The following is an 18676-nucleotide window of genomic DNA, read 5'->3' as shown; positions in this document are numbered from 1 at the left end:
AACTGAAATTGAGTGTGAAACTGATAAAACTGTCTTTTTATTGCTTTTCCGTGACCTGAAACTATATCACTGTCACGGTCCTGGGTCTCCTGACCCAGCGTTTTTAGTTCTTTGTGATTTTCGTATTATTGTACTTGTGTGTGATTTATTCTATGGCTTCTAGTTTTGATCCCTTGCCCTTCATGTCTCTCTGTGTCCCCTCTGTTCTGTGTAATTGTGTCTTTGCATGTTTGAGTTTCTTGTTTTCTGTCACTCTGCATTGTGCATTATGTTCTCATGGTTGGTTTTTTGTTACTCTCTCTAGTCTAGTCTCTTGTGTTCCCAGCTGAGTATTTCCCTGTGTATTTTGGTTCTTAGACCTCTGCCTTATGGTTTATGTCTCTGTATTTCTTAGTTGCTGTCTCCACTGTGTCAAGTTCGCGTCTCTGTGTGATACTTCCTGTTTTACTTTGAAGGTCCGTTTCTTATGTGAATGTGTCCTGCTTTGCTTGTCTCGTCAGTCCTGATTTCTCCCTGCTGTGCCCTCCTTCTGTCTCATTCCCCTCGTTACTCCCCAGTGTATTTAAACCCTGTGTTTCTCTGAGTCGGTGTGACGTCGTCCCTCATGCTGCGTGGATCTCCCTGTGTCTCGCTGTAGTTCTTAGTTTGTGGCTTCCCAGTTTAGTTTAGTTTGTATGTTTGTTTTACCAGCAAATAAAGCTGTGTTTTGAGTTCATTCCCTCGAGTCTGTGAGTCCTGCATTTTGGGTCCAACTCCCGCCTGCCGCACAGTGATTCATGACAGTACGACGTCACCAGATATGGACCCAGCAGCACTCAACCCACCAGAAGAACTGCGTCTGGACATTATCTACTCCGTGGAAAGACTCCTGCATCTGTGGCTCGAACATGAGGGGAAGGAATTTCGCCGTGCTGTGGAAACCAAACTACAGCGTTTAATCTCTGGTCTTCCCTGGCTACTCAGTGCACTCCACCCACTTGAACAGGATTTAATCCACAACGAACTCCACCTTCATCCCCCAGCTGCTACTACCCACCTGCCTGAAGGGCCGGATGTGGAGCCGCTCGGCCCGTCAGAACCATCATCAAAAAAGAAACGACGATCACGCCGCCAGCGCGCCACCCCACAGCCGGACATTCAGACTTGTACATCGCCGGCTATGGTGAATAAGGACTCTTTTTCTGTGTCGAACCGTGGGACTATTCGTTCAGGGGTTGTGTTTTGTGCTACGGATGGAAATGTGAACAGTTTATTAGCTACCCAGCCTCCTGAAGCTCTCTTAGCTGCCCGGCCTCCTGAAGCTCTCTTAGCTGCCCGGCCTCCTGAAGCTCTCTTAGCTGCCCGGCCTCCTGAAGCTCTCTTAGCTGCCCGGCCTCCTGAAGCTCTCTTAGCTGCCCGGCCTCCTGAAGCTCTCTTAGCTGCCCGGCCTCCTGAAGCTCTCTTAGCTGCCCGGCCTCCTGAAGCTCTCTTAGCTGCCCGGCCTCCTGAAGCTCTCTTAGCTGCCCAGCCTCCTGAAGCTCTCTTAGCTGCCCAGCTACAAGCTGCGTCTCCTGTGTCCCCGCTAGCACAGCCATTAACTCCACCACACGCTCCATTTTCACCTCTACCATCGCTTCAGTCATCAGTTCGGTCTGCCACTCAGTCGCCCTTAGTTCCGTCATCCACACTACCACCTGTTTCCCTTCCATCACTACACCCAGCCATTCAGGCTGCTACTCAGTCAGACATTCAACCCATAGCCCTGCCGTTAATATGCTCTGTAGCTGAGCCACTAGCCGCCCGACCCGCAGCCACTTCAGCCACTCCTCCACCCGTCACACCTCCACTACAACCATCACTGCAGTCTCTAGCGCAGCCTCCTGCAGCCCTGCTTTCCCCAGTGCAGTCTCCAGTGTCCCCAGTGCAGCCTCCTGCAGCCCTGCTTTCCCCAGTGCAGTCTCCAGTGTCCCCAGTGCAGCCTCCTGCAGCCCTGCTTTCCCCAGTGCAGTCTCCAGTGTCCCCAGTGCAGCCTCCTGCAGCCCTGCTTTCCCCAGTGCAGTCTCCAGTGTCCCCAGTGCAGCCTCCTTTAGCACAGTCACCCACTCAACCACCAGCACCACAACCGTCACTACCTCTAGTTCATTCCCCTGTGAAGTCATTAACTCCACCACCTACTCCACTCTCACCACCACCGTTACTACAGACATCAGTTCAGTCCCCTGTGCAGTCATTTACTTCTCCACCGTTAGCAGCTCAGGTCCCCGTGTGTCCAGCAGCTCAGGTCCCCGTGTGTCCAGCAGCTCAGGTCGCACCTGAACCTTTGGCCCAGTTCCCCGTAGCAGTGCAGTTTTCTAGCCAGCTTAACGTTGAGCCCGGGGTCCCAATTCTCTCTGGCTCTACATCGGCTCCTGCTGGAAGCTCGGATGAGCTCATCCAGCACTCCGCGGCTCCCGTGCCGCCATCTACCTCGTCCGCTGGGGGTTCCAGTGAGCCCAGCCAGCACCTCCTCGTCTCCGCTGGAGGGTCCGAGGGGCCCGTTCAGCCACCTGTCTGCGCTGGAGGGTCCGAGGGGCCCGTTCAGCCTCACGCCTCGTCAGCTGGAGGGTCCGAGGGGCCCGTTCAGCCTCCTGTCTCCGCTGGAGGGTCCGAGGGGCCCGTTCAGCCTCCTGTCTCCGCTGGAGGGTCCGAGGGGCCCGTTCAGCCTCCTGTCTCCGCTGGAGGGTCCGAGGGGCCCGTTCAGCCTCACGCCTCGTCAGCTGGAGGGTCCGAGGGGCCCGTTCAGCCTCCTGTCTCCGCTGGAGGGTCCGAGGGGCCCGTTCAGCCTCCTGTCTCCGCTGGAGGGTCCGAGGGGCCCGTTCAGCCTCACGCCGCACCAGCTGGAGGGCCCGAGGAGCCTGTCCAGCCGCCACCTGCGACCGCCTCGTCGTCGCCTGGTCCGGCTGCATCCGCCTGTGCTTCTGCTACGCCTGGTCCGATCTCAGCCTCTGCTTCTGCTACGCCTGGTCCGGTCTCAGCCTCTGCTTCTGGTCCAGCTTCGGCTTCAGCTTCTGCTCCGCCTGGCCCAGCTTCGGCTTCAGCCTGTGCTCCGCCTGGTCCGGCCTCGGCCTCTGCAGCTCCGCCTGGTCCGGCCTCGGCCTCTGCAGCTCCGCCTGGTCCGGCCTCCGAGTCTTCGTCCTCGTCTGGTCCGGCCTCCGAGTCTTCGTCCTCGTCTGGTCCGGCCTCAGCCTGTGCTTCGCCTGGTCCGGCCCCCGCATCGCCACCGTCTGGTCCTGCCTCGTCTGGTCCTGCCTCGTCTGGTCCTGCCTCGTCTGGTCCTGCCTCGTCTGGTCCTGTGCCCACCAGGCCATGGCCAGCACGCCTGAGACTGGAGGGCCGCCGCTGCCTTCCGCGCGGTCGGCCCCCTGAACTGCTCCGTCGTCTCCTTCGCCGCCGCCGCTGCCTTCCGCGCGGTCGGCCCCCTGAACTGTTCCGTCGTCTCCTTCGCCGCCGCCGCTGCCTTGCGCACGGCCGGCCTCCTGAACTGTTTCCGCATCGCCACCGTTGCCTTGCGCACGGCCGGCCTCCTGAACTGGTTCCGCATCGCCGCCGTTGCCTTCCGCACGGTCGGCCCCCTGAACTGGTTCCACGTCTCCGCCGTTGCCTTCCGCATGGTCGGCCCCCTGAACTGCTCTGTGTTTGGGTTGTTTTCTTGGGCTCCGGTGTTTGCTGTGCTCTTCTTTTGTTTTCTGTTCCGAGCCCTCCGTCCTGGGCCCCCGCCGCCCGCCCTGGGTTGTTTTCTGTTTGGTTTTGTTTTTCTGTGTTTGGGCTGTCTGGAGCCAGCCCTTGAGGGGGGGGTACTGTCACGGTCCTGGGTCTCCTGACCCAGCGTTTTTAGTTCTTTGTGATTTTCGTATTATTGTACTTGTGTGTGATTTATTCTATGGCTTCTAGTTTTGATCCCTTGCCCTTCATGTCTCTCTGTGTCCCCTCTGTTCTGTGTAATTGTGTCTTTGCATGTTTGAGTTTCTTGTTTTCTGTCACTCTGCATTGTGCATTATGTTCTCATGGTTGGTTTTTTGTTACTCTCTCTAGTCTAGTCTCTTGTGTTCCCAGCTGAGTATTTCCCTGTGTATTTTGGTTCTTAGACCTCTGCCTTATGGTTTATGTCTCTGTATTTCTTAGTTGCTGTCTCCACTGTGTCAAGTTCGCGTCTCTGTGTGATACTTCCTGTTTTACTTTGAAGGTCCGTTTCTTATGTGAATGTGTCCTGCTTTGCTTGTCTCGTCAGTCCTGATTTCTCCCTGCTGTGCCCTCCTTCTGTCTCATTCCCCTCGTTACTCCCCAGTGTATTTAAACCCTGTGTTTCTCTGAGTCGGTGTGACGTCGTCCCTCATGCTGCGTGGATCTCCCTGTGTCTCGCTGTAGTTCTTAGTTTGTGGCTTCCCAGTTTAGTTTAGTTTGTATGTTTGTTTTACCAGCAAATAAAGCTGTGTTTTGAGTTCATTCCCTCGAGTCTGTGAGTCCTGCATTTTGGGTCCAACTCCCGCCTGCCACACAGCGATTCATGACAATCACTGGCCGTACGCTTTGGAGTCATGTTAAGGTACAATGCTGTATATGGATATAAAGGCTATAGTTTAAGATAGTCTTCAAAAAGTTGATCCTTTAGTCTTAAATTCAATCCGCAAGACCTCCCGACAACTATGGATTGTATAAATAAGTAAGCAATATGTACATTTCCATGGCAAACATGGAAATTAGCCACCTGTAGCAAAAAATGCAAGCCTTACATGTGAAAGATCACTGGTTATATTCTGGGAACTTGTGACATCTAGTCCACTCCTAGTCTAGTCCCTATCAGGTCCCAGTCCCAAATAACTGGAAGGGTTGCATCACGCTGGGCTTCTGGTGTAAAATCTGTTGTGGTGACCCCTTTGGAAAATAAGAGATCAGTCAAAAATACCTTATTGATGAAAACTGCTAACTGCATTATGGATCTCTATGCCAGATCTCTTCTGGCATACCCAGTACAGGGTGATTTGTCCATTGATCAGTATAAACATCTTGCTTTTTATTTGTTCTAATAGCTTTTACTTTATGGATAATGTTTAGCAAAGCCACAAATTCATACAACTGGGAATACTCTCATCGATCAAGACTCTAGAATCTGCTGAGGCAAATTTCCACATCCTCATCTGTGCACTCTGGTTCAAATAAATATGGCCAACCTTCAAGCCAAAGTGACTCGCTACCTAACTCATAGAAGATTTAGCTGCTTAGTTTCCAGAAAGTCAACGCATAGTTTGCGCAGTCACACAACAACCACAATAAAACAGAAAAATACCAACTTGAAATAAACTGGTCAACAACTGATTTTATATGTTCCTCGAGGCTAAGATGTACAGGATACAAATGCTTGTTACATTACTCAGTCACACTCCCTCCACAAATAAACAGCTGTGCACAGAAACAAGGTTTAGGTGTTATTTTCTATTTCATTTAGAGATGGAGTTACTTTTCCCTTCGCATAAGCTGGGAAATTTGCCAACAGAAACTGTTGCACATTTGATTGACTTTATACTTCATATATTTTAAATTGATTGTAGAGATGCTCGAAACAACAGTTTTTCATGGATGCATGAAAGTCTGCAGGGGACTTGTGGACACACTTTGATGGCAACATTTAAATGGCGCAGACCATCGTGCTTTACTTTACACTGAATTTGTTCAGTGAATGTATAAGATGATGTAAGTATTCAATGTTTCTGAAAGTATAAATGTGCTTCACTGCTGCACTGAAGAGTCTTTGGGAATCTAGAACCTTATATCTTAAGGATGTCTTTGTTGTTGTTGTTGGGTGTTTTTTCTTCTTTTTTTGAGCGCATTAACATTTATCCCTTCTGGATACTTCTACATCGTTATTGACCTCGAAAACCCCCATTGAAGTCAGGAACAGTGCAATTACCTGTCTACAAAGGGGCCATATAGAGCTGGACATAGGCTTGGCAGATTACTAGCAGACACCTCATTACTGCAGCAGACTTCAACAATAGGCCTGGGCATTGCTTCTTCTACATCTATCTGTCAAGTGTACTATTAGTCTGTCAAATGGGGACAGTCAGCACCATTAGGCCACCTTGATAATCAGACCTATTTACTCCCTCATTTTCCTCTTCTTCACTGTCAGTCTTTCAGTCTGGTAGGGGGAAAAAAAGCACTCCATTTCTCCATCCTGCCTTGCCTTCCCTCCCACTCATCTCCTGATTCTTTCTCAGACAAAGACAAGTTCAGTTGGTCATTATGTTCCTCAGAGAGTCGTTGTAATCAAATGTGGTATGCCCTCAACTAAGCGGGCCAAATTTAATTTCAAAATGTAGTCCCACACAAAGGAGATCTGGATGAAGCAATTACTATGTCACTGGTCTTTGATATAAATGTAAAGTTCATTCTACAATTAAAGTAAAACAGGGCTCAACTAGACTTCGTTCGATATTATATATTTTATCAGCGGATGAGAGTATGTATTTGCACATCTTTAGAGGATAGGAAACATGACATGAGCTATCAAAGTGCACGACTGACGAAAGGATCCGTGGACCCAGGCTACTAAAAACTTGTCACTTTCTTCCTTTCGAGACTCAACAATCTTTTTTTTCCACTAAGCAACTCCACTTTATGTTTGTTTAATTCCCCCAAGCTTTGCTTTTTACAGTTCGACCCATCCACAAACAGAAAAAAGGAAGAAAGCCTCATTTAAATGTTTCACATGGTCAGTATTTGTCCCTTGATAGGTGTTTTTTTTGTGTACAAGTCAAAGCTCTACAAAAGCATGAAAAAATCGCTTGTAGCAAAAAGGACCATCAAAGTCAATATCCCCAACCTGTCATTTCCATTGGATGGGCTTGGCTCCCACCACACAAATCACACAAGCAAGTACAGAGACACAGACAGGGAGAATAAGAGGAAATAATACCACCCTGAAGCTAACCATAGCATGGACACATGTGCATCCATGTGAATACACATGGATGTATAGAAACACAAGCTTAAAAAAGTGTCCTCCAATCTGACACTTTAGTGTTGAACAGGGACGAGATTTGAATCTCAATTAGCTGCTACATACCTATAAAGCAAGCTGTGCTCTTTTTGCCCCACAATATAACATTTAACAGGCAATTTCCTCAGTTAAGGAAAGGAAGGGCTAGAAAGAGCATGTATGCATACCTCACCTGAACAATTTTCCTCTCTCTTCAAGGCCTGATTATTCACAGTGGAGAAATATGAAATCATAGTAGCCCTGAAGATTCCTAAGCCATGAAGTGTGGCTTCATAATGCACATGATGAATACTCTATTAGGATGAAATGATTCACAGTATTTACAATAATAGGGTATTTGCCATTTCACAAATTAAACTGAAACAAAATGCAGAGTAACCAGAATGTTCAATTCAATTTTTCAATTTCATTTAAGTTACACAGCGCCAAATCACAACAACAGTTGCATCAAGGTGCTTTATATTGTAAGGTAGACCCTACAATAATACAAAGAAAACAGAGAAAACCAGAACAATTATGTTACCCCTATGAGCAAGCACTTTGGCGACAGTGGGAAGGAAAAACTCCCTTTTAACAGGAAGAAACCTCCAGCAGAACCAGGTTCATGGAGGGGCGGCCGTCTGCCGCGATTGGTTGAGGTAAGAGGAGCAATACAGGAAAAAAACATGCTGTGGAAGAGAGCTAGAGATTAATAACAGCTATTCTCAAATGAAGAGAAGTGTATAAACACATAGTGGGTGAAAAAGCTGACAAAAGATGAAATACTCAATGCATCATGGGAATACCCCAGCAGCCTAGACCTATTGCAGCGTAATTAAGGGAGGATTCAGTGTCACCTGATCCAGCCTTAACTATATGCTTTAGAAAAAAGGAAAGTTTTAGGCCTAATCTTGAAGCACAAGTAAGCCAGAGAAACATGCTCTCTCTTTCTAGTCCTCTGTCAGTACTGTAGCTGCCTAAAGGAAGCATGAATGATGTAAACAGAATTGGTCTTAGCACGGAACCCTGTGGAACTCCCTAATTAACCTTAGTGTGTGAAGACTCTCCACTCACCATTTACATGAACAAATTGGAGTTTATACTAGATAGATATGATTCAAACCACTGCACGCAGTACCTTTAATACCAACAACATGCTCTAATCGCTGTAATAAAATATTATAGTCAACAGTATCGAACGCTGCACTGAGATCAGGACAAGCACGTCATTTGTAACCTTCACTAAAGCTCTTTCTGGACTGTACTGTAACAGAACACTTACCAAAAGTAAACAGCTAAAATGAAAAACAACATTGATATGGACAGCTTTTTGAATGGTCATGGAAGTAAAGGTACTTACCAGCCTGGTTGGTGGTGATATCTATGGAAACATGCTGCGCAGGGTATGGACTCTTATTGCTGACACCATTGACGGCCTGTATCTCGAAGCTGTAGACAGTATGAGCCAATAAGTTGCTGATGAACACCCTGGTCTCGGTCAGGCCCAGCTGTCTTGGAACAAACTCGACGTTGTCATCACAGTGGGAACAGGAACGCCGGTTGGCCTGGCACTTCTTGCACACTATGTTGTAGACGACATCATCACGACCACCCGTCTCCCTGGGGGCATGCCACTCCAGGATCACCGAGGTTTCATTGACAATGGAGATCACATTTCTCGGGCTGGATGGCACGCCTGTAGATATAAAAATTATGAAAGATAAACTTGAGGGTATCTGTGTAAAAGATGTCATCAGGCTGAAAGAAAATTAACACATTGCTTATAAAGAGGAAAACAAAATAGTTTCATACATTTCTCTCCTTTTACTTTTGTCAATTTACAACAGTCTAATAAATACAAATGCTGGTTTTGAGAGCAACTTGTCTTTTTCTTATTTTTCTTCATCTCGAGCACAATTTGGAATGCTAATTTATTCCATTCACACCCAGAGAGATCATACAGCGAAACGTTTGTGTCTATCAAACATTGGTTATTTAGCAAAATGCAGTGTTGCATGGAGTATTCTTATCCAAGTGGCTCTGGAGATTCACGCTCCCATTCACTCCCTCATAGCCCGCAGCTGGAGCGGAACTTCAAAAACGATATTCAGAAAGAAATCAAGAAATAATGAAACTATTGTTTTGCTTGAGTGGTGGCTTAATATCAGGGTGCAGAAAAGTGCCTTGTTTGGCCTTCTGCAATTGCAGCACAATTCTTAAAGAGTTAAAATCTGTTTAAATGCCAGTGGAGAATTACTCTTAGCTGAGAGACCCTTCGACTGCTCAGAAGCAGCCCTCCCAGATACCAGACAAAGCTTTCCAAAACCCTTACCCTAGCTCCTTAGGTTAAGTGAGGCAGCCCTGCAGAGCTGATCTGGTAGCAATTTATCTTGCATAAAGCCTGACCTTTATCATTATAAGAGAAATTAAACTGACCTATTTCTAGACCCATGACTACAGTGAACCGAAAATCAACTCAATTCTAGAAAACCTTTTGAGGAATTACTCGACTCGCCTTCTTCCTCTTTTTACTTTATTTTAGCTTTTGACCACGAGCACCTACAACAATAAGAATTTTATACAGCACATGTTCATGGAAATGAGGAAAATAGTTACCTCAGTCTACAAAGACACAATTAATTTTTGCTGCAAAGCCACACACACATACTCGGTAAGCTAAGTAAAAAATGACAGAACACACAAGAGTGGGAATGGCTGTGTTACTTCTGCAACCTCGTCTCAGGGTCTCAAAAGCAGAGAGGTCAGAGAGACAAAGGGTGTAACCACACAGCGTGATTATTATGGTCTGGATGAGAGGGCCGCTAACGCTCCAGACAACATGGGCAAAAGGCACATAGAAACCAGCAAATTCATATGAAAATGTGTAAAATATGTCATAGGGTTGCTTGAGGGGACTGGAGGCAGTTTCGCAGTTAGGGACTATGGACTGCACTTCATGTTACTCACGCAGCATACATTTTATGTCATCTGTCACATAAATGCACTTGCTGGGAAAAAACATAAGCAGATCTGTTCATGTGGAAAATGCATGCCCAAACCCACAGACAGACTATGGTGTGAATTATATGTCTAACGTCCCAGTTGCAACAATACTCTACATATGCAGGGATGCTGTAAGCAATCACACAGGACTTCCACCTGTATGATGACCTGTACCTTGGCTGTTTTAATTTGCCACATGAAGTAATTTGGTGGCAGTTTTACTTGTAGCTCTTGGCAGACATTCCTTCAGTTACATCACACACAACATAATTTGGTTGTGTTTACATACATACTGCTACTACAGAAATAGATCATTTCTCCAATCCCCCTCCAAAAAGAACGCCCACATTTTTTTTTCTTTTTTGCACCACTCTGCAAAGTAAAGACAGTGCACACAGCAACACAAAAAGCAGGCCATTAGCATAGGAACAGTAATGATACATCATTACACATGTGCTTTTCTATAATATGGGCAAGTGCAATATGCGCAAAAGTGTCTGTGCGAATAAGACTGGTGCAGCCATCCACAGTATTTATGTCATACCCTTTAAGCAGATGTGGAAATCAAAATGACACTTTATGATACGGCTAAATAAATCGACAGGGTCACGCAAGGTGAACATGGCTTCCTAGAAAGAAGAGACGCAGCGAGGCAGAAATGCACGGCAGCAAAAAAACACCCCTGAGTTAGTAGACAAAATGAAAGTCTGATCAATATTAATATGAGTATTATGTCAAAAGTCCTACTGTGTTACTCCTCTCATGTGTTCCTCACACTCACAGGCTGATATGCATAGCGCCCTGTTACTAAGGGGGCTTTAAAATACCACCTGGACTGTAAAACACTACGGCCCAGTTTCCTTCCTTGGCTACTGATATAAAGAGAGCCCCAGTGCCCAAAATAAAAACGTCCAGATATTGTGTACTCATCCACCTTTTGAATGGTCTGAGGCTAGTGCTTCTCTTCTTTCAAACTGTTTGTTTTTATGATGTGAAAAAGGCCTTGGGGGGCCAACAGAAGGTCCCTGTGTGGAGATAGTGATCACAGCCAGAGGAGCCGGGAGAAAGAAAGAGGGGCTGTGTGGGCTGGTGAGAGATGAAAAAAACAACATGTTATAAGGATTAATAGTGACTCTGTAAGAGACTAAAGCAGTCAGAGTCGGAGTGTGTTCGTGTTAGCAGTGCTGCTTGTGAGATTTGGGTGTATTCACAGTGATGAGTGAGGAAGAACTGGAATATGAAACTGATAAAAGTACAATCTACACATCCATAACACTCGACAGTAGCTTTGAACCTTTCTTGACTCTGTGTGAGCGATACTTTAGATGTGTCAACGAGACTTAGGAAAGTTTTGAATATAAGTGGATGCTTGTGCCTGATAGTCTAGAGCATTATGTCTTCAAAGTCAGTACAGGAATTAGAGCAGGCTAGACAATTACCTTGACTTAGCTCCATTTATTACCAGTCACTGAGAGAGGAAACTGGCTAGCTGATGGCTGAGCTGTGGGAAGCACCCTTAACTGACTCCAGAAGTGGATTAAGAAAAAAAAGGATTGTGAGAAAAGAGCAGAGATTTATTCACTTTGACAGCTTCCTCTCTTTTCCCTTTGAATTATAAAATCAGAGGAAAACAGCTAAATGGGATGATGAGGAAAATGAAGAAAAAAAAACAGATAAACCATTTCAGTTAGAAATTTTTATGGGTTTTGTTTGGATTACAAAAGCACAGACGACATTCGATAGGACTCCAGGAAGTTTTCAGGGGACAGGCCACAGATATGAGTATTGAGTGAGAGCCATAACACTCAGAACCAATATGGTACAGATTACGCATACTGAAATTCATCAGAACCATACTGCTTTCCTTGTCAGTTCCCATATCTATGCTGATTCAATTACCATCCAAAGATGTTCCCCATGAACCAGTTAGCAGCTGCATATACAGCTTTTTTTTTTTTAATGTATAAACATAATAACATATTTAGAATTTGGCAGGGTTGCTTTTATTTTTCAGCATAGACTATACATTAAAAAATGCATATTCAAATCTTGCTTTGTCACACGGAGTACCTCCTGGTGTGTTGATGGGATTTGTTTTTTCTTTCTTTGACACAAGTCCACCCGGACCTCATGCACCATCACCTTTTCCCCTGCCCCCCCCCGGACCAATTAGAACTGGTTTCACTGCTCGACTCCCGTCAGTTACCACTCAGCTTGTCATTCTTTTGACTCCACATACTGAGACACCCATTGTCCCAGCATGCTGGGTCACACCGACCTCTCTCCACTGAACCATGCTAACACATGAAAACATTATTTATTTATTTTCATTATTTATTTTTTTAAACACACGCACATCTGTGGGGTAGTTGGGGAATGTCAAACTGGGGCCTTGAGCTTGGGGATCAGAGTGAACATAAAACACTCACTAAAAAAGTCCAAATCAGAATGAAAAGGTTTCACACACAATCTTTGAAGCTTTATCAACATTTCTCTTCAAAATATTTGAATATGTTTTCATTTTAAAAACTGTTAAAACTGCTTTAAAATGAAAATTCAGATAGGAAGGAACATTTTCATTAACAAACCTATAAATGCACATCGCATCGACCAAACGCAGACTCTGGCAGTGTATGCACTGAGGAGCAACAGGAAACAGAGGGTTGGTCACAAAAATGTTAAGGAGAAAGATGATAAAGAAAACATATGAGCAGAGATTTCTTTGCTTAGGCTGAGATGGAACCAATACTTGAAAATACACAGAGAGGTACCAAAGCATCACCAATGGAATGACTACCGAGACAAAAAGGTTGAAATCAAAAAGGAATGAGAGTAAGCTTAAATGTTCTAGCTTAATTTTTGTGGCAGATAAAACCCAATCAACAAGGATATGTGCGTTTAAAAAAAAAGTCTCTATATTTCCTTCTCCAGACTAAAACACAATCCCTGGGTTTTCAAACTAAAGCTGGTTGAGCGTTTCCAAAATCTTGTTCCACCCAGAGCAGAATGGACACTGGCACAAAGGTAAAACTCGCATGTCTTCAAACAAAAACGTATTAACAGGGATGTAGCTGATTCCTCTCCTCAGGCATAGACTGAAGTCAGAAAAAAATGTCTTAGATAAAGGAAATCCGAGGAGCTGGTATTTAAAAGTGCATCTCTGCCTTGGCATATTCATACCCCCAACGGGAAAAAAAAGGTTGTGGGGGGTGGGGTGGTTAGCATGCGGCCTTCAGCTCACAGAGCCATGCAACAGACAATCCATCAGCGAGCTAATCAGACTGATCAGGAGCATAGAGCCCCTACGTGCCTGATGACGGCAAGAAGTGCTTAAGCTACAGCATCAAGCTACAGGCTGGTCTGATTTAAGCTACTCTAGCAGTGCTCTTATCAAGACCTGTAGTATTAAAGAGATTGCTACTAGGATCATCTCACTAGCCCCCCTGGCTGAGATCTATGACAACTAGAGCATCACGCCTAGCTGCTACTGTATGCTTCAGCCTTCAGAAAAAGCTTTGTGCAGACAGATTTGCAGACAAATTATTTTAATACAAATTGAAAAGCTGCTAACATTTGCTTAATATTATCAATATAATATTGCTAAAAGGGACCATTTCCAACAGATTTAGCATACAGCCTTTTGGTATGTTTTACTTAAGTGTGAGTGTATTAGTAAGCAGTTTCATTTTTTTGTCTGAATACAAACAGCAATGTAACTGGACTCCTGTTACAGAGTTATAGAGAGGACCGAGCACAAAATGAAGGAGAAGAGTGGGGCAAAGGAAAAAATAACAGAACTGACAGAGCAGATAAGACGAGATTGAAAACAGAAAAAAAAGGAGCCAGTTACATTTTGAAATGGAACACAGAGCATACGGATCTATTTACGATGTCTAAGATGGAGCTGCTGTTGAGCTGAGATTGCTTGGGGGAAAATGCAAGGCCACAAAATAAAGGCTGAGGCTTTAGCTGATGGAACACTTGCTAATTCGTCAGGCAGTGCCGTAAACTATTGGAGAGCACAGAAAACTGAGAACATCTAAAGCCTAAACGGTACCAGCACAGCTCTGCGTTTGTCCTATGCAGAGCTAAGCACTGCTTTGCAGCCATGTTACATGTCTACATGTTGTAGCCATTTACTTTCACGTAGAGCTGGGCGATATGAGATTTTTTCATATCACGATATGTTTTTTTCATTTCAGGCGATAACGATATCTATCACGATATAAGCCAAATAACTATATTTGTAAGATTTAAATGTGCCGTTGCTCACAAGTAAAATGTGAAATAATCAGCAGCTTGTTTTTATTTAAATATTTATTTCCCATAATAAGTTCAACAGGGTAGATGTACTTAAGGAACATGAGACTTTTTCAGATAAATAAAGGCAAATATTGCAAACTACACAAAAGGCAGCCGCTAAAGCGTTTAAGTTTCAAAATAGAACAAACGAAACAGACTAAATTGTCAATTCCACTTAGAAACAAAATATTAATTCTAAAAATAAATCTTAGTTTGTTTTACAGAAGAACAGACAAAACTAACTTTTGTCAGTATCAAATAAACTGAGAACTAAAAGGAAATTCTCAATCTCTCCTTGTTGTATAGCTTAGCTTTTCAAACTGTTTTAACAGTTACTTTAGTCTGACAAAAGCCGAATGACGAATTAGCGCTTCCAGTCAGAGACTGAGGCTACGTCCACACGTACACGGGTGTTTTTGAAAACGGAGATTTTCCGTTTTCGTTTTAAAAAATAATCCCGTCCACACATAAAGGCAGAAATGAAGGAAAACGCTATGAACATGCCAAAGCAGCAGGTGGCGCTAGATTCCTAACCGTGCAGAAATGTTGGCCAATCAGAAGTCTAGAAGCCTCGGTGGGAAAAAGTAAACAAAGCTGGGGCATAGAAGCAGACCCGAGTCGTATGTGTGGACGGACAGTAACTGTGTGTATATGTAAGCATTTAAACACTGCAGAGTAGAATTAACAGTAACAGTATTGTAGAAATTCATTTCACCGAAACAATAACGTGGCGCACAGTGTGACGCATGCACCAGTTTATTGTATTTCCAGACTTGCTTTCGGCACAATTTACAGTGCACGCTACTCTGTTTTTTGTCAGACTTGAAATAGCCGAAATACCTTCCCACTACGGAACTTCTATGGCTCTTCCGTTTGACAATCTCTCCGGCATTGGAACCGTCATCTGTTTTCTCTTCGGTCACGCTCGGTTGATTTTTCTAGTCGGCACACTCATTTCCTCCATTACGCGCTGGCTCCATTACCCGCTGCCTGCTTCCCAAACAAACACACGTGCGGCTTGGCACTTGTGCTGTACGTAACAAGTCACGCGACGTGACGCTGCGGCTGTGATTGGTTCGGCTCTGCGCTACTTAGTTTGGATTGGCTGACCTTTTTTTTTAATTTTTTTTTATTTTAAGAGGACAAGAGCGGCGAAGTCTATCGCGATAGCTTAATTTCTCTATCGCGATAGCTTAATTTCTCTATCGAGTAAAAGTTATATCGCGATACATATCGTTATCGTTCTATCGCCCAGCTCTACTTTCACGTCAAGAACATGTGGTACAACCAGTCTGTGCGCTAGTCCTGTTTGTGCTATTGTTGCCGCAGAAAAGATAGAAGTTGTGACCAAGAGCTGAAATGAAACCTAGTGACGCCATCATCTTTGTGGTGATCAATGCTGTTGCCCTCATACCTGTTCAGGTCCACTTTTTCACCAAACGGCACTCTCCCTACGTGTAACGTCTTCCTCGGTGGATTAAGCGCTGCTGTGCACACCTTTCACATAGCCAAATCGTTCAGAGACAGACAGCCATGCTCCGCTGGGCATTCACTGCACCTTTTAGCCCCTTTTATTCATTTATTTATTTGTTTACTCATTTATTTTTTTCACAAAAGAATACATGGCTAAATAAGAACAATGAACTCAGAGTTTAGAAGCAAAAGCTATACAGCTGCTACCTGATTAGGAAAGTTCTATGTGCTTTTGAGTCCATTTGGGCCAATTAATCAGGTCTATGTGAATAAATGTGGGCTAAATGAACACATAACCACACCAATAATGCTTCCAGCCTGATGTTGTGAAGAGAACAAACCATTAAGACACTCCCCAGTGACAGTGAAGGAAGTGAGGTAAACAAACTTTTTGGGGTCTAACAATGCTCTCCCTCTGCATAACTGTGTGTCACCAGGGATAACAGGAAGGCTTAGCATATTGCTTTTACATCATATTAAGATAACTATGATGCTGTGAGAGGCCTTATTGGATCTCCAGCGGATAACGGCAGGACAGTGTCGAAGTTTCACAGCATTTGCCTGAGTAATTAGGACTTCAGGGGATGATACTAGACACGGAGAAAGAACAACAGCAAAAACGAGAGAAGTGAGAAAGGATGTGGAGAGAGAGAGAGAGATAGCTGAGAGGAAACACAAGGAGCTCCATCAATCCTAAGAAGAAGACAATAAGAAGACAAGATGGGTGCTGGATAAATGCACATTCATATGCATTTAAATTAAAATAGATAACCCCGCGTCTCACCCTGTGATAGCCGTGATAGACCACTGGATCCTTTTTAGTTTGTCTCAGAAAATGCCAGAAAGTGCCATTTCTGACATTTTGTTTATATGTGGCTTTTAATATGTATTAGTGCCTTAGTGCGCAGCCAATCTAATTTATTGGATACTTACTGGTGCAAGGTTTATCTGGCTGATCACCATCCCCACGGTAGTAGCCGTTGCGGCACACGCAGATGGTGGCAGCCTCAGATGTGGAGCGGCTGTTAGGAGGGCACTGTAGACAAAGACTTGGACCTTGGGTCGACTTGAAGGTACCCGGTGGACATGCTGTGACAAGAAAAAAAAACACTGTTAGAACTGTAAAATACAACAAAAAAAGCATGAACTCAATTAAGGCAAGCACAAGGTTAAGCTATTTTTAAGTGATTTTTGTCAATTGCCTTTCTGCAAGTTACTCTTACCCCCTCCCAAACTCCGCTATATTTAACGCATGTCTTATTTTGCTCCTAATGTGGCTGTCATCGCTGGTGCTAGGAGGGTTAATTTATGTGGGACAGCAGTGGAAGATGTTATCAGAAATAGAGGTAATTGGCATGGATGGATGGCTCAAGGATGTGAACACGGTGCTGCAGCTTTGGCTGTATCCTGTACTTCTCCACTGAGTCCTCGCCCTGAATGTTTAGCGGCGAGCTCTGCATATCTATAATACAGGCATATTGATTAAACACAACTTAACTTAACCGAACTCTCTGAACTCAGTGTGATAGAGAGAGGGAAAACCCCAATACCTAAACAGATGTGTCTTGGATTACAGCCACCCAAGGTATTTATTTAATTTTTTTTCTTTTAACAGTGACCGATGGGTTTCAGGTTTCTGAAAAACAGCAGAGTGCACAAAAGCCCAAAAGTGTTTTAACGTCTGAATCTTAAGATCTGTAGGCACACAAAGGCTTGGTGAAGAGCTTGCGGTAAATAATGATTTGTGTTCTTCTACAAATTCTACAGGTGTGACACAGCGATTTCAGGTAGTATAGCTGAACAGTTTGTAATCCCTCCTCCAGATAAATCCCACACTCCACCTGAGCTATCAGATTTATCCAGTGAATGGCCGCCTCAGCCTACAAGACAGCACAAAGTCCCCAGGAATATCTAATGGAAACAGAGTTTGCCCTTACATCAAAAACATTTGGATCCACATTCGATGCTACCTATAGAGCTGAAATACTATACTATATCCAGACAGAGGACCATGCCTGAAACCTGTGCTTAGCTCATATTACTTTGGTTAGTGCATTACTCGCTCCCTCTTTGGGTCTGTTTGCTTTTGACCTGCTGGTTTGTTCTTCTGTTGGTAGACGCTTTTGGTCAATATTAAAATGAGCCGGCTGCGTCTTTGTTTCTAAATTAGGGCATTGTTAGCAGAAGCCTCCACACCCACTGGCACATTTTTGCATTGTGTTTTCATTTGCTTTGCTTAGTAAATTTGACCCCTTACTGTATGCAGACATATTTAAGCGCAGTACTGAATTTTTACTCATTTACGTTTTCCTCGTGCACAGCAGTGTGCAAAAGTTTCGGGCACTTTAAATGTTTTATTCATCGCCTGATACCAGAGCGATTAGGCTCTGATCATTTAAAAGTTATTCTGCAGCATGACCACAATCTCAGACAGGCTGCGAGAGTCATACTGGCCTTACTGATAAGAAGAACGAGGATTTCTAAAACAGTCCTGCCAGCACTAGTTTGTGGATGTTGGTGTGACGTGTTAAAGTCCCAAATTCTAAAGGCCACGGTGGACTATGAAGATTATTGCAGCTGATAGCATTGTGCTTAAGTGCAGGCAATAACCTAATCCACTCACCCCAATATCCCAAAAGAATACAAAGAGTTTCTGTGTGGTGTGGAGGGGCTTACTGAGTAAAATAACTATGATCAATGTCCTATGTCTTAGCAGGCTTACTGATGAGGGAGGATGCTCTGGCACTGCTGCATGCCAAAAGGGGAATAAGTTATACATTTAATGGGGCAAGGCTGTGTCTATTTGCCTGAGCGATAGACAGATAAGAACAGTCATTTTATTCATTTCGCTCACAAAGTGAAACACCTACCCAGCACTAAGATGCTTATCAAGAAAAACAATGA

At 44.5% G+C, this 18676-nt stretch overlaps 2 protein-coding genes across 3 annotated transcripts in view; one reads left to right on the top strand and one right to left on the bottom strand.

Annotated features, from left to right (window-relative positions):
* ephb1 (EPH receptor B1) overlaps window positions 1-18676 on the bottom strand; it is a 177445-nt gene that overhangs the window by 55059 nt on the left and 103710 nt on the right. For both annotated transcript variants that reach the window (XM_085378230.1, XM_085378231.1), the window contains exons 4-5: window positions 16706-16861; window positions 8355-8690 (exon numbers count right to left, since the gene is read on the bottom strand). In XM_085378230.1, coding sequence (XP_085234356.1) covers window positions 8355-8690; window positions 16706-16861 — 492 coding nt within the window. The remainder of the gene's footprint in view (window positions 1-8354; window positions 8691-16705; window positions 16862-18676) is intronic.
* LOC146613491 (uncharacterized) lies at window positions 800-6928 on the top strand. Its single transcript, XM_085377558.1, has 4 exons — window positions 800-1247; window positions 1491-1891; window positions 2039-2948; window positions 6750-6928. Exons 1-4 carry the CDS (start codon window positions 800-802, stop codon window positions 6926-6928), a joined length of 1938 nt encoding a protein of 645 aa, XP_085233684.1.

Source organism: Diplotaxodon limnothrissa, linkage group LG18, assembly GCF_057381915.1.
Source record: "Diplotaxodon limnothrissa isolate DT_005_m linkage group LG18, D_limnothrissa_male_GT1.1, whole genome shotgun sequence".
NCBI classification, from domain to species: Eukaryota; Metazoa; Chordata; class Actinopteri; order Cichliformes; family Cichlidae; genus Diplotaxodon; species Diplotaxodon limnothrissa.
The sequence above is the reverse complement of the archived record's forward strand: the minus strand, read 5'-3'. Positions and strand labels throughout refer to the sequence as shown.

Bases quoted from the DNA above. Each gene is read 5' to 3' on its own strand.
- LOC146613491 (XM_085377558.1), top strand. From the start codon at position 800: ATGGACCCAGCAGCACTCAACCCACCAGAAGAACTGCGTCTGGACATT. The intron at 1,892-2,038 runs GTGTCCCCAGTG...TCCCCAGTGCAG, and splicing joins TTTCCCCAGTGCAGTCTCCA to TCTCCAGTGTCCCCAGTGCA. The intron at 2,949-6,749 runs GTCCGATCTCAG...GTCCCTTGATAG, and splicing joins CTGTGCTTCTGCTACGCCTG to GTGTTTTTTTTGTGTACAAG.